General features: G+C 42.1%; 1 protein-coding gene across 4 annotated transcripts in view; it reads right to left on the bottom strand.

Annotated features, from left to right (window-relative positions):
• The window catches only part of ATG2B (autophagy related 2B), a 95,925-nt gene extending 79,512 nt beyond the window's left edge, over positions 1–16,413 (bottom strand). For 2 of the 4 annotated variants that reach the window (XM_032837475.1, XM_032837476.1), the window contains exons 1-3: positions 15,857–16,413; positions 3,441–3,603; positions 64–216 (exon numbers count right to left, since the gene is read on the bottom strand). In XM_032837475.1, coding sequence (XP_032693366.1) covers positions 64–216; positions 3,441–3,603; positions 15,857–16,018 — 478 coding nt within the window. In that variant the 5' untranslated portion in view covers positions 16,019–16,413. The remainder of the gene's footprint in view (positions 1–63; positions 217–3,440; positions 3,604–15,856) is intronic. The other 2 variants (XM_032837473.1, XM_032837474.1) reach the window with 1 other exon arrangement.
• Positions 16,414–16,480: the final 67 nt, after the last annotated feature.

Here is a 16,480-nt window from a genome sequence, read left to right as displayed (position 1 = left end):
GGAAGGAAGGAAGGAAGGAAGGAAGGAAAGAAAGAGAAAGAAAGAAAATGCTCAATGCCAAACCTGTTTCAATGGTTTCAGCAAACTTTTCAAGTCCTTCAAAAGGCTGCGATGCTTCTCCTTGTTCATCTGTTAATTTCTGGCTAAGACATTCTTTTGCCAACTGCATACTGCTGGTCATGAAACTTGACCAATACATAGGCTCAGAACCAGTTGCTGCAGAAAATATAGATTAATCCTAAATAACTTCTCATAGTTACAACAAAGCCATTTCTTAAAATGCCACATTTGAAATAAATTCTTAATCCTTATTTAACATATTTAACATGTATTTAACATTATGGTATTACCTAGGCATATGAGATTTAAGCATCACCTTATAATAACTAAGAGAAAAAAAAAAATCACAGAAAGAAGTCCAGAGATACATGTTCTCATTAAATGATATGTATCTGTCAAATGTTAACTTATGAATTCATTCAACAAGTATTTAATGCATGCATGGTACGGTTCAAAATACTGTAGAACAGGGGTCAACAAATTTCTTTTGGCAAGGGTCAGATGGTAAATAATTTAGGCTTTGTGGGCCCTACAGGGCCTCTACCCTGACTACTCAATACTTTCACTCTAGTGAAAAGCAGGCTGAGAGAATAAGGAAATGAATGAGTACGGCAGTGTTCCAATACAAATTTATTTACAAAAATATGACAGATCAAATTTGGCCTACAGGCAATAGTTAGATGACCCTGCTGTAGGGGACAGAAAAATAATGATTAATTCTCCCCACAGAGAGCCTACAATATAGTGGAAGAAATGAGATGTGGTTAAGAAGAATTAGTAAGCAACTATGCAATGTCAACAGAAAACACGGATGGCTAAACCAAGAGGCTGACTCTTCCCATGGACAGAATTTAATGGGAAATCTGGTAAAGGTGGCATCTGACCTAGGCTTTAGAAGCTCAGTATAAATGTAGATAAAATAGAAGAACATCCTTGGAAGAATCCATGAACTGGGAAAAATCCTTCCCAGATCATCCCTCAAAGAATGGCACTACACTTCCTTACATTATTCAAAACAAACTGACAGATTACTACAATTACTGCCTCCCAAAATGGAATTTAAAAATCCTTCTCGTGGGACGCCTGGGTGGCTCAGTTGGTTAAGCAGCTGCCTTCGGCTCGGGTCATGATCCCAGCGTCCTGGGATCGAGTCCCGCATCGGGCTCCTTGCTCTGCGGGGAGCCTGCTTCTCCCTCTGCCTCTGCCTGCCATTCTGTCTGCCTGTGCTCGCGCTCTCTCTCTCTCTCTCTGACAAATAAATAAAATCTTTAAAAAAAAAAAAATCCTTCTCGTGGAATATTTTTAAAGGCAGAATATTTGACTTTCCATAGGAAAATATTATTCTATCTACTCATCATGGTTAAAAAAATAAAATATTCTTGTTAATTAAATGCCATTATCGAGGAGGATTTCCATGCATAGACTACCATTTTCAAAGTAAAGGTGCTACTAATTCTAATAAGCATAATTTAAACTCTAGTGTTCCAGAAAGCATTTAGGATTATAATTCTTCAAGTATTTCTTGACCAACATCACTTGCCACTCAAAGAATTTAAATTCAGAATTTAAGATGATTTAGATGGTGACTCTATTGGCTTAAAAAATACATACACATACACCCCCCACACACACACACTCCAGAGCAGAAAATCTGAGCTATTTAACAGAGCGCAGTGGTTAAGAATACGGACTCCAGAACTAGATTGCCTGGGTTGAGATCCCAAAGTTCCACTGAACTAGCTATGACCTTGGACAAGTTACTGAATTCACCTGCGCTTCAATGTCCTGTTCCATAAAAATGGAGATAACGAACATGTCTATTTCAAACCGCCATGATAAAATAATACTGGTAAAGCACTCACAACAGCATCTGGCATGCAAGAAGCTCTATACACATGTTTAATAAGTCAGAAAATGGCATATATATAACTAAAGCTACCACCCAGATATACTTATATAACTTACTACTTTAAAGCTTTTCCCTCCCACATTTTTCTTTGAAAAATTTCAATCCTAAGGAAGAGGTGAAAATATGGTGCAATGAACACCTGCACAGCCTTCATTTAGACTCATCACAGCTATGCACACACACACACACACACACACACACACACACACACTCTCATCCTTCTGCTGAACTATCTGAAGGTAAACTGCAGGCACCCTAACACTCCCAAACACTTGAGCAGATAACTCCTAAGAATACAAATATCCCCATGCGAAAGCTCAGTGACATGAACACACCCAAGAAACACAACACCGACAAAATACTATCTTCTATACATTCTACACCCAAATTTCCCAGCTGTCCCAGTAATATCCTTCGTAACAAAAACAAACAAAAACACAGGATTATCTACTGCAGTTATTCATGACTTATTCTTCTTTAATCTGGAACAATTCCTCCACCTTTCTTGTCTTTCCTGATAGTGATACGTCAAAAGAGGACCAGTTAGCCTACAGAATGTCCCTTATTTTAGATTTGTCAAATCCTTCTTCCTTACGATGCGATTCAGACTATGCCCTTGTAATAGGAACAGTATATACATGACGTGTCTTTGTCAGCCATCCCATCAGGACCCACATCATGGCCCTCTGACCCACTACTGAGGGGACTAAGACTGACGATTAAGGTTGCTGTGGCAACTATCAATTTCCTCCACTGCGAAAGAAACATTTTTCTCTCTGTAAACAGTGTGTCATCAAGGAGAAGTATCTTGGTACATCACAAATCAAGCTCCTCAACAACCTGTCACCAGGCGGGGTTAGGATTCACTGATCATTACCACCTCGATCAATTTTTACCATGGTTGTTAAAACCGTGGTGATGGTCTATCATTTTTTTCTACTCTAGTAAATTGACATTCTACTGCAACAAAGAGCTTTCCCTTCTTCCTGCCTCCCTTACATACAGATTTGCATGGATGGACGTAACAGTATTTATAACAGTATGGACATAGAGCTATTTTTTTTTTAATTCCACATGTTATAATCCATTTATTGTCATTAGTCCCAGATTTGGCCAAAGAGGGCACCCAACAAGTCCCGTCCTCTGTCCTTTTAACATTTCTCCATCAATCTTTGAGTACTTCCTTGGTTTCTGGCACAATACTTTGAAACTTTAAAACACATGTCTCTTTATACAAGTGGTAACAAATAATTAACCAAATCATCAGTACACTAAATTTCCTGTGGGTCAACAGGGCAAGAAGTAACACTAAAGGTAAAATCACAGCCCCCCAAGTCCTAATATTTTATCTACTGATAATCTCACAAATAAATGCTAAGTAATAAATACTTATTTAATACAGGTTACTTTCCCAATCTGTGAAGAATACAATGAAAACAAAGAAAACAGAAACACGGAACAACACACCTACCTAGGCGGGGTCTAGGCCGGAAGAGCACTTCTAGCCCTTTCACTTCCAGTGCACAATTCTCCTGCAGCAAGGAGCCCCATGGAACTGACAGGGAAATGGACTGTATGAACCCTTCAGTGACTTCTAAAGGCGCATCTGCGGACTCCAGGATCTCATTGAGACACTAAGGAGAAAAACCAAACGCATTTTGAAATCACAGGAATGAGAACTCAAAACGGTTAACTTATTCAAAGACGCTGAGTATGCGCATGTATGTGTGCCAGACACTAGGGATACGGAAACCAGAATCCAAGATCAAGATTCTCCATGCTCAGAAGTTTACAAGACAGCTTGCCATGAAAGACACACATAAATAAGGTGCTATGAGCTACATGAAAGAGGAAATACACTGTACTCTTTTGGAGAATGTAACGGAACCTAACCCGGAGACCCAAGGCAGGCCACCTGAGGAAATGCCATTTAAAAGTGAGACCAGAGAAGGCGGAGGAGTTAACCAAACTAAGTGGCCCCAACAGAGACAGCAGTGTGTGGAATAATCAAAGAAAGCAGAGGTCAGAGAGCACAAGCCCACGGACCTGAGACACAAAACTTTTTGAGAAGGAAAAGCTACTTTAGGCTCTAGTGTAGTGTGCTAGGGTAAAGAGCCAGAGATGAAACTACACAGATAAGGGAGAGTGAAATCCAAACAGCCTAGTAATTCATGCTAAAGAGTCTAATATTTATCTAAGAGCAAAATGAAGCCACTGAAAGGTTTTAAGCAGGAAACCATGATGAGATTAGAACTCTGTTCAGTTCTGCTACCAAGACAAGCATTGGAAGAAAGCAAAACTCAGGCAGAAAGGCCGTTCTGAGTAAGAAAAGCTAGGGAAATTGGTTTGGTGAGGACAAGGACACTGAGGATAGTATGAAGTGGACAGACTTTTTGTACAATATTAGGAAGTAGAATTAACTGGCATAATGAGAAATAATGAAAAGAAAGAATGAAGAATGACTTCCAGGTTGGGGACCTGGGCAGCTGGTCAGCTAGTGGTGCCATTTACTGAGAAAAAACCTGGAGAAGCGGGGTTGGGGAAGCTCGGTAGCAGAGTTACAAAGAGTAAATGTGAGCAGACATCTAGGCGGTGATATCCAGAGGCAGTTGGATATCCTGGTCTAGATGTCTGGACAGCCACCTGGGCTGAAGATACAGAAGGCTATTATGAATCCTGAGGGCCAATGAAGCCCTAGGGTGAGGAGAGACAACCTTTAGGAACTTGTATAGGGTTAAATGTCAAGAGGCCTAGGACTAAGTCCAGATAAACACCAACATTTAAAAAATTAAGAATCTGGGGGCGCCTGAGTGGCTCAGTCGGTTGGGCATCTGCCTTTGGCTCGGGTCATGATGCCAGGGTCCTGGGATCGAGTCCCGCATCGGGCTCTCTGCTCGGCGGGGAGCCTGCTTCTCCCTCTCTGTCTCCCACTCCCCGTGCTTATGTTCCCTCTCTCGCTGTGTCTCTGTCAAATAAATAAATAAAATCTTTAAAAAAAAAAAAAAGAATTAAGAATCTGGGGTGCCTCGATGCTCAGTCAGTTGGGCGTGGGACTTGATTTCAACTCAGGTCATGACCTCAGGGTCGTGAGATCCAGCCTTACATCAGGCTCCATGCTAGGCATGGAGCCCACCTGAGGAACGTGAAAAGTCAATTAGAAAAAAAGCAGAGAGTAGAAAGAAAATCAAGAAAGCCTTACATCCCTAAAAATCGTGGAAAGACAAGTATAAAAAGTGGTGCAGTGCAACAAAAGGCAAAAAGAGACCAAAGATTTTTGAGTGTCTACTGGATTTTCTTAATATTTAGGGTACTAATGATGTGGTAGGGAAAACCAGACTACAACAGAAGGAAGACAGAATGGATGTAAATATACTTAATAGAATAATTAAGTGTATTTCTTAGACAATGTACTTTATAAATTAAAATAACAGGGCGCCTGGGTGGCTCAGTGGGTTAAAGCCTCTGCCTTCGACTCAGGTCATGATCCCAGGGGTCCTGGGATCGAGCCCCGCATGGGGCTCTCTGCTCAGCAGGGAGCCTGCTTCCTTCTCTCGCTGCCTGCCTCTCTGCCTACTTGTGATCTCTGTCAAATAAATAAATAAATTCTTTTAAAAAATTTAAAATAACAAATGCTTATTAAATGCCAGTGTGTATGAAAGGTACTTCTGCACGCTATGGTGAATAGCAGTGTCATAATTCTTTGTCTACCTAATGCTGAATGTTGAGATTTAGACTGGCTCACATTTTCTCATTGTACGTCACTACTTTAAAAGGCTTTCTTCATGCTATGTTTGTGTAACCCTACAGACTTTCTGAAGAGTACATGGGCATGGGTGGTTTTAAGGTAAACACATTCATATCCTCAATTCCACAAATATACTCTGTACTAAAACTGACCTTCCTGAGAAGAGTACTTAACCGTGGCACCATGTTGGATCTCCTCTCCCATATTCCCTTGTACAATCTCCCTTCTCCCACTTCGCCAAAAAGGCTTATCTTTTCCCTTCCCGAATCCTCCTTTGTGCACTGCCCAGGGCAGAAAAATCTCCAGGAAGCACCAACAGTTAAGTTTGCTAGTCTTTCCGTATCTTATACATATCTTTGGCATGACACTCAAAGTCAAAGAACTAAGTGATGTTGCTATTACAAAATCCTTTCAATTCTCATCTACTTATTGATGACTCAGGGCTGTAACTATTTTAAAAACTTGAAATTTATGACAGAGCTCTATCAAATTCTAGTTGTAAGTATATTCATTTATGGGCACGTGAACTAATCAGGGAAAATGGGGGAAACCACCTACCCACATCATTAAGAAATGTATTTCCAGGGCACCTGGGTGGCTCATTCGGTTAAGTATCTCCCTTTGGCTCACATCATGATCCTGGGGTCCTGGGATTGAACCCCGCAGTGGGTTCCCTGCTCAGCGGAGAGACTGCTTCTCCTTCTCCCTCTGCCCCTTACTCCCAACCCCTGCTTGTGCTCTAACAGAGTAAAATCTAAAGAAAAAAAGTATTTCCAATAGAACTTTTCACATTTAGTTATTAGTTAATTAGTTATAACATTTAGTTATTATTGTTTTGATCAACTGTACTTATAATCTATACTTACAATAATCACAGTTCCAGAGGGAAAAATGTTAATACTTAAAAAGCCTAATGATAACCTGAAGGAAAAACTGTTAAGATCAATATGGGAAGCCCTTAGAGGAACAAAGGAAACCACTAAAAAAACTCAAAAAACATCAAGTGAGGAAATCATTAAAGCAATTAAAACAGAAATTAAATTTTAACATGAATTAGAAAAAAATACTTAATGCAAAAGAAAGCTGGACAGTAACAGTAAATTTTTAAATATGGTCAATTTCAATTTAGTTATATTTTTATTGTAGAGAAATCACAGCATGATCAATAAAAGACTTAAGCATAAAATATATAAATTAAGATAAACTTTTGCAAAGCAAGATGGACATAGGAGTTCAATGGGAAAAGATACAATGTTAAATTTCCAACTATTAATGAAGAGCTTGTTCAAGCATTTTTGAATGTATAGTGGTGGGTATTCAGATCCTACTGGATGAAAATATGTATTTTTTACACCAATATTTACAACACAATAAAAATTATTCTCTACAACTATTTAAAATGTTAAAAAGAAAACTAAAGGCCAAGCTGGAGTCACTTGCCCCCCAGGACAGCAAACTGACTTAACTGCAGTTTCAACTTCTCCAGGAATGAAATGTTAAGCCCATCAATCTGGATTTTGTTGTTGGCAACCAATGAGATAATCTGTCTCATGGACTCTCCACCCCAAAGGAAGATGAGGTAATCCACCTAAAACTCCCTGCTCTTCCCCCTAAGGAAAGAAGTCCTTTCCAGAAACAATCTTTTTCAGAAACAATCTCTTCTTTTGCTAGTAACTTCTTGCCCCACCCTCCCTCCTTTAGTAAAAACCTTCCCTTTTGCACCACACTGGAGTTCCCCTCTACCTGCTAGGTGGGATACTGTGTGACTCAGCCAATTAGATTTTCAAATGCTCTTGGGTGAATTCTGTTTTTTAACTAAATTTATTATGAAAAATTTTTAAGTCAGTTTGAAAACGCACAAGGAATGCAATACTTTTTCAAAAATTTTAAGAGAAAATGGGCAGACGTGTTTAAAGAACACTCCTTTAAAAAGAACACGTATTGAGGTCCTAGCTCAGTCACTTTACTAGCTGGAAGGCCTTGGACAAATTCTTAGGTCTCAATTTACTCATCCATAAAATAGGACAGCATCTATTTCACAGGGTTATGGTGAACATAAATGAGATAATAATGCCTAAAGCTATTAACATAGTTCCTGATACCGAGTATTCACTTTATAATGTTGACTCTTGTTCTTTATGTTGCATGGACCTACACAGAGCAATGATGAGTACTACTAGGAATTCAAGGTATATTTGACAGTATGCAGAAAGAAAAACATTAAATTACATTTCTCTTTAGTATGTGCCATAAAACTAACTAGGAAACTACACCCTTATTGGTTTAAACCAAGGCATCAGAATTCAAAGAGATAAAATAGAGCATTAAAATTAGAAAGACCTGGGGTGCCTGGGTGGCTCAGTGAGTTAAAGCCTCTGCCTTCCGCTCAGATCATGATCCCAGGGTCCTGGGATGGAGCCCCACATCAGGCTCTCTGCTCAGTGGGGAGCCTGCTTCCCTCTCTCTCTCTTTCTGACTGCCTCTCTGCCTACTTGTTCTCTCTCTCTCTGTCAAATAAATAAATAAAATCTTTTAAAAAAAATTAGAAAGACCTGACTTAAATTAACATTTGATTAGCATTTATTACATACAGGACACCACACTGCACTATTTTATCTATGTTACTGCACTGAATCATCATAATAGCTCTCTGAAGTATGCTTTTCATATTTTCATGCCTGTTTTACAGATAAGGCAAACAAGAGATCAGAAGAGTTGTTATCTCTGGGAGAGATGAGATTAAGGGCTACTACTTCATACTCAATACATTCCACACACACTTCATCTTTCTTTACCATTTGAATTTTTTGCAATGAGCATGTTAATTATATAATAAAAGCAAATAATTTAAAATATACTAAAGCGTTTTAAACTATGTGCACATATATATATATATATATATATATATACATACATAGACAATGACAGCCTCTGTAACATGAGATCTGTTATAGACATCTAGGAAACTGGATTTGATAGAATTCTCTTCCCAATAAATACCACGTTTTCATTTGTTTCAATTCTGTGGCTACCTTAAACTTGTAACAGTTCAGAAAGGGTTTTTTATGGCATTGAAGAATAGTATTAAAAGAAATAATCTGGTAATGTTACGATAATAGTTCTGAAAAGAGTCAACAGTTCAAGAATTTACACTGTGGGGGGATGCCTGGGTGGCTCAGTGGGTTAAGGCCTCTGCCTTCAGCTCAGGTCGTGGTCCCAGGGTCCTGGGATCGAGCCCCACATTGGGCTCTCTGCTCGGCGGGAAGCCTGCTTCCCTTCCTCTCTCTCTCTCTGCCTGCCTCTCTGCCTACTTGTAATCTCTGTCTCTCTGTCAAATAAATGGATAAAATCTTTAAAAAAAAAAAAAGAATTTATACTGTGCCACGGAGATACAAAATACCATCTCTAAACAGAAGATGTTTAAATAGGTCATACTTAGATACAGTCTGTCAATGTACTTGGGCAAAATCCCCTATATTCACTATCATCAAGTACTTGGAAAGTCACTCATTCTGTGAAACTACAAGGTCTACCACAGGAGAGTAAGACGAAATTCTCAGCCTACTTGGCCAAATGGATTCCCTGTTACCTACTTGGGCAACATTTTCCTCATTAGCCCAAAGCAGTACATCCTTGTGACTAATTCTTAACCTAAAAGAGCTACCTGAAGTGCTCAGCAGGTGTACTATCCCAGATTAGACTTTTTCTTATGCTGAAGGCCATTTTGCTTTCAGTTATCAGTGAGTTTCATGCACAAAGATAGAAAAAGAGAAGTTAACACTGGTCTACTACACCATTTGGCATAGAATTAGTAATCGATGTTGTCTGAACTAAAGATAATTTTATTACATACACCAGTATAAGCAGGAAAGCAACAGAGAGATTACTAAGTTGAAATCAATGTCTTTTTTTTTTTTAATCAATGTCTTAATGTCCATCTTCCTGGACATACTGAACTTCTGTGAAGAAAGGGTCTTTATCCACTTCTATATACCCCAGCCCCTCACACTGACACATGCTAAGAACCCAATAAATGTAAATGAACCAATTGATGAAGAAACTGCAGTTAAAAAAAATAGGAATAAAGTCAAAGTCTTAAAGAATTTCCTTCTTCCAATATTTTAAATTTTCAGCCACTTCCTTGGGAAAACAATTTTTGAACATATGACCCACTACAGTTGTAGAATACTTTCAAACACTCCACTTCTACTCCTCCCTCCCACCCTAAGCCCTTCCAAGGTAATGATCTCCAAAGTGCGTTATATGTATCCCAGAGAGCATAACAGAGGACTTGTGAGTATATGAGAAGTTAGACATTCTATATTCAACTCTTCCACATTTTTAGATTTAAAAGTTGTGCCAATATTTAATATACACATGGGCATTGATACTCTCACTCACACGGTTCATCGGACTGGCACAAGGTGAAGGTTCCACACTGGGGAAATGTTAAGCGTGGTGCCCTCACTTGGATTTTCCATTTCAGCACACTGAGAGTTATTTCGCACAGATTCTACATTAATAAAAACAGATCGGGTAAGGGGCGCCTGGATGGCTCAGCGGGTTAAAGCCTCTGCCTTAGGCCCAGGTCATGATCCCAGGGTCCTCGGATCAAGCCCCACATCGGGCTCTCTGCTCGGCGGGAAGCCTGCTTCTCTGTCTACTTGTGATCTCCGTCTGTCAAATAAATAAATAAAATCTTTAAAAAAGAAAACAAAACAGATCAGGGGGCCTGGGTGGCTCAGTGAAGCCACTGCCTTTGGCCCAGGTCATAATCAGAGTCCAACGATCCCCACATCGGGCTCCTTGCGAAGCAGGAAGCCTGCTTCTCTCCTGCCTGCCATTCCCCCTGTTTGTGCTTGCTCTCTCCCCCTCCCTCTCTCTCTCTCTGTCAAATAAATACATAAAAATCTTTTTAAAAAAATTATAAAATAAAAGGTGCCTGGGTGGCTCAGTGGGTTAAGCCTCTGCCTTCGGCTCAGGTCATGACCTCAGGGTCCTAGGATCCAGGCCTGCATTGGGCTCGGGCTCTCTGCTTTGCAGGGAGCATGCTTCCCCTCTCTTTCTCTGCCTGCCTCTCTGCCTACTTGTGGCCTCTTTCTCTCTCAAGTAATTTAAAAATCTTTAAAATAAAAAAATAATAATAAAAATAGATCTCGAAACAGTAGGGTCTTTGTAAAGAGACAGAATGTGACAAAAACTTTGATTTCCTGGTTTTCTTAAGGCCAAATATTTAAGAGTTGAATTTAAAGATGATAAGCAGTTTTCTTCTACAAAGAGTTCTAAATAAACTGTTTATGTGATGACCCATAGCTATTAATAGCGCATGCTACCCAGTGGGTGTATTCCAAAAAACAAAACAGACCATCTTTTCAAAGTGAAGTTATCACTTTAGGGGCACCTAAGGTGGCCCAGTTGGTTAGGTGTCTTGACTCTTGATTTCGGCTCAGGTCATGATCTCAGGGTAGTAAGACCGAGCCCTGTCTTGGGCTCTCTCTGCTTGAGACTGTCTCTCTCCTTCTCCCTCTGCACCCCCAAAAGGAAGTCAAGATATCACTTTAATAATGAATGAGAAAATAACTGCTTCTCAGGGCACCCGGCTGGCTAGGTTGGTAGAGTGTGAGACTCTTGATCTTGGGATTGTGAGTTCAAGCCCCATGTTGGGTACAGAGATTACTTAAAAATAAAATCTTAAAAAAAAAAAAAAAGAAAGAAAGAAAGAAAAGAAATGAAAAATGAAAAACTGGAGCACCAGGGTGGCTCAGTCAGTTGAGTCCTCCGCCTTCAGCTCAGGTCATGATCTCAGAGTCCTGGGATTGAGCCCCCACATCGGGCTCTCTCCTCAGCAGGGAGACTGCTTCTCCCTCTCCTCCCCCAAACCCTGCCTGTGTTCTCTCGCTCTCCGTCAAATAAGTAAATAAAATCTTTAAAAAGAAAAAAAAAAAAAAGGAAAAAGTGATTCTCAAAGGATACCTGTACTGCAGAGAAGACATTCTGGAAAATTGTATTTGAGAAATGTTTCCAGACATACATGATTTTGTTACTAAAACTATTAAAAATAGTCTATTTTTTAAAGTCCTCTACATAGGTTATAAAAGATTTGAAAACACAAGATTACCCCAGTGAATCAAAAAGTCTTAAAAGAATTTTTAAAAATAGGTTCTAGGGGCACCTGGGTGGCTCAGTGGGTTAAAGCCTCTGCCTTCGGCTCAGGTCATGATCCCAGGGTCCTGGGATCGAGCCCCCAATTGGGCTCTCCGCTCAGCAGAGAGCCTGCTTCCTCCTCTCTCTGTCTCTCTGCCTACTTGTGATCTGTCAAATAAATAAATAAATCCTTTAAAAAAATAAAGTAGGTTCTAAAGTTAATCTTTTATATATATAAAAATGCAACAAATTCCAATCAGTTGGCAAGAAAAACTGAGACTAAGGAAGAAGGGAATGTCACAACCAATTTCAACGCAATCCTGTGCATAACTGATTTTTGAGAATCTAAACATTACGAATGTCACCAATGATGTGATTCTTCCATTTGGATCTATGAATGTTTGCCAGGTATCTTGTTTCACTCATGAAAATCATTAAAATCAAGAGTCAAAAGCAAGTGAATTTGGAATCAGAACTTTGAAGAGTTCGGACACCTGAGTAGCTCAGTCAGCAGAGTGTCTGCCTTCCGCTCAGGTCCTGATCCCAGAGTCCTGGGATGAGTCCTGTGACCCACTCCGGAGCCTGCCTCTCCCCCTGCCTTCCGCTCCCCCTGTGTGTGCAAATTCACACACGCACGCTGTCAATCTCTGGCAAATAACATAAAATCTTAAAAATTTAAAAAAAAAAAGAACTTTGAAGAGTTATAGCTAAGTATCACATCAAAATGTATCCTAGTTCATACACAGCACACTAGAATTAATAAATCAGCAAGAGCAAATGTCTACTGAATGCTTTAATATTTTAACTGGGCATATCCTTTGCCTTCAAGAAACAGAACTATAATCTAAGGTTAAGTCTAGCCATAAACTGTTATGTTAACAATCCTGAAGTCAAATTGTAAATTCAATTATTACTACCTGGGGCCCCTGGGTGGCTCAGTTAGTTAAGCATCCAACTCTTGATTTGGGCTGGGGTCATGATCTCAAGAGTCCTGAGATAGGGGTTGGAATCCATGTAGGGCTCTACTTAAGATTCCTCTCTCCCTCTCTCTCTCCCCCAGCCCTTACCACCTTCACCACAAACCCCCTCTGCCCCCCCCCCCCACACACGTGTGTTCTCATTCTCTCAAAGAGAAACAAAACATGACAAAACAAAATAGAACCAAAAAAACCAAAATATCACTACCTCTGATTTCCCATGAAGATTAAAACTACACAAATAAGAGTGCCTGGTACAGTGCCTGAAATAAACAGATGCTCAATAAACTTAACCGCCTTTTCCCTAGCTTGAAGCCATGTGATTAGAGAATAAGGGGCTTGGGGCCCCTGGGTGGCTCAGTGGGTTAAACCTCTGCCTTAGGCTCAGGTCATGATCTCAGGAGGTCCTGGGATTGAGCCCCGAACTGGGCTCTCTGCTCAGCAGGGAGTCTGCTTCCTCCTCTCTCTCTGCCTGCCTCTCTGCCTACTATGATCTGTCAAAGAAATAAATAAAATCTTAAAAAAAAAAAAAGAGAGAGAGAATAAGGGGCTTAAGAATGACAGATTTGAATTATCACAGTACCACTTGTTATCTAATTTTGGGCACATTTTTTAATTCCAACTTTAAAATAGAAATAATAGGGTGCCTGAGTGGCTCAGTTGGTTAAGCCACTGCCTTCGGCTCAGGTCATGATCCCGGAGTCCTGGAAACGAGTCCCACGTCGGGTTCCCAGCTCCATGAGGAGTCTGCTCTGACCTTCTCCCCTCTCATGCTCACTCTCTCGCTCTCTCTCAAATGAATAAATAAAATACTTTTAAAAAATAAAATAAAACAGAGGGGCACCTGGATGGATCGGTCATTAAGCGTCTGCCTTCCACTCCGGTAGTGATCCCAGGGTCCTGGGATCGAGCCCCGCATCAAGCTCCCCCCTCGGCGGGAAGCCTGCTTCTCCCTCTCCCAACCCCCTGCTTGTGCTCCCCTCTCTCGCTGTGTCACTCTCCGCCAAATAATAAAATCTTTAAAAATATATATATATAAATAATAATATCCACCTTATTGGGTTAATGTGACAAGTCATTAAAAAATAATGCCTAAAGTCACTCAACCCATAAAAGACAATAAACGTCTAATCCTCCTCCTCTAAGATAGCTTATTCATACCTATACTAGAAGTATGTCGATTCATGGGTCATTGAACTTAAAAATATCCATCAGGGGGCACCTAGGTGGCTCAGGTCATGATCCCAGCCAGGGTCCTGGGATCAACCACCACGCCAGGCTCTCTGCTCAGCAGGGAGCCTGCTTCCCTTCCTCTCTCTCTGTCTGCCTCTCTGCCTACCTGTGATCTCTGTCTGTCAAATAAATAAATAAAATCTTTTTAAAAAAATAAAAATTAAAAAAAAAATCCATCAGAATCCCTATCTTCAGCTACGAATTACAGCAATATACTACCCTGACACAGTGTGTGGCATGAAATGCGTACTCCATTAATGTTTATTAAACTCAGGTGAATTACTACAGCTACTGTCACTAAGCCAACAGGCAGCTTGGGCTAGCATGCCCTAGCCTGGCGGGGGACTAGGTATACGCACACCAGTGCTCTTTCCACTATCATTTGTGGTCTCCCTAATTAATTCATCTAATTACTGAAAAAAAAAAATACATGTTTATTCATATTAGTACAAATTCATCGAAGGGTTATAAGATGTTAGCATAATTTGAGTTTTTCGGTTTTCTGAGGCTAAGGAAGTCATTACTCTGTTAACAAAGACTTTTATATGAAAGTAAAAAATACTGCATCTGTGTTCGGCTCAGGTCATGATCTCAAGATCCAGGAACTGAGCCCCACATCCAGCTTCCTGCTCAGCAGGGAGCCTGCTTCTCCCTCTCCACCCTGCTCGTGTGTTCTCGCACTCTCTCTCTCTCTAATAAATAAAGTCTTAAAAAAAAAAAAAAGATAAAAAATATTTAAACTTTTTAAACAGCTTAAATGGGGGGGGTCCTTTTGTTTTCAACGATCACCAACAAGTCACCTTTGTTTATAATTTCCTAAATGTAACCTGTGTAGGAATGCTTTTAGAAGAGTGAAACTACAATGGCACAACCAATTGGAACCGCCAGCAGCAAACTCCAGCCAACAAATAAAGCGTTGGGGGAAGGAGAGAAGCGGCTTCATTCTTGCTCAACTCAAGGCTGAATACAGTTTGAGTGAAAGGACTACGCACTGAATATACAAATGCAGGTACAACCGTATGGGGCGAGTTAAACAACACGTGTACGACACCTGTAAGACCCACAGAGTCAACTCACAGCCTCTGTCTGACAGGTACCAAACAGGTTTTTAAAGGTCTCAAAACTGCAACCTCAGCGCTTTTGCAACACCTGCTTTTACGATATGTCACGTGAAGCCAATAAGCACAACTAACCAGCACTACGAGGGCCGCACCACCACTCACAGGCTGGCCTCGTAAACGTATCGTCAAGTGAACGCAGGTAAACCCTGAGGTCGGAGGCCTTCGCCTAACTTCCTTCCAGATGGCAGACGCTGTACGGGGACCGCGGTGTTCCAGCAGCCAACCCAAAATAAATAAAGGAATAACTAGAGATTCGGACATCCCCAAAGGTCTTCCTCATCCTCAATCTTTCCAGAGTGCCATCCCACGAAATAGGATTTGTTTGCCACGGAAACCCGCGATCCCTGCTACCCAAGGGTCAGCCCGGGTCACCACCTTCCAGGGACCCCTCGAGGCCAGCTTCCCAAAGCCCCCAAACCACTAATACAACTGCTTCCTTCCATGTAGACTCCATCACCTCCGTTAAGTTTCCGACGCACGTGATTTGGGGACGCAAACTTGCTAGAAACAGACTAAACACTTGAACACGTTTCGGTGAGCCCTGCCACACTTGGATCCGAACGGTTCCCAGGGAGGGTCTGAACGTCAACAAGCTCGGGGGACACTCGCTCAAATCGCCCTAAGGAGGGGAGCGAGACCCTCCCGGCTGGCCGCCGGCGGCTCTTACCCATTTGTCCAAGGGGACTTGGGCGAGGGACCCGGTGCCCTGGTACAGGTCCAGGCTGAGCTGCTCCAGGCTCAGCTTCTCCTGCAGGAAGTGGCCCAGGTACCTCTGCAGGAGGTACCGACAGGCCCTCTTCTTGATGGACTCGGAAAACGGCCAAGGCATGATGGGGGCTGACGACGCAGCCCGCGGGGGCTGCAGGAGGCGACTCGGGCGCTGGGGCCCAGGCTTCCGCTCCAGGCCGCGGCGGCGGCGGTGCCTCGGGTCCCGGCCGGCGTCCCGGGTCCGCGGCGTGGCCTAAGCCCGGGACAGCCCCTCCATGCCCGCTCGGCGCCGGGCGTCCCTCAGGGCGACCCCATCATCCGCGCCGCGCAGCTCGCGCTGGGCCTGGCGGGGACCCGGCGCGGGGTGGGAGTGCGGGGCCTCCGCGAGGATCCTCGCAGCCACCGGATGAGGACGCAAGAAAACACCGCGGGAGGCGGCAGGGCCCGAGGCAGATACTGAGGCGCCCTCCTCCACAGCCGCCGCGCGACGAATTTGTTGTCATCCGCGGGGCGCGCTCCCGGCGCGTTCGCGACACCCACACTCGCGGCGCGCGGCCGGCGCTGGCGGAAGTGACGCCACACT

Source organism: Lontra canadensis, unplaced genomic scaffold (genome assembly GCF_010015895.1).
Source record: "Lontra canadensis isolate GAN:19392208 unplaced genomic scaffold, GSC_riverotter_1.0 scaffold98, whole genome shotgun sequence".
NCBI classification, from domain to species: domain Eukaryota; kingdom Metazoa; phylum Chordata; class Mammalia; order Carnivora; family Mustelidae; genus Lontra; species Lontra canadensis.
This window is presented reverse-complemented; position numbering and strand designations above follow the sequence as displayed.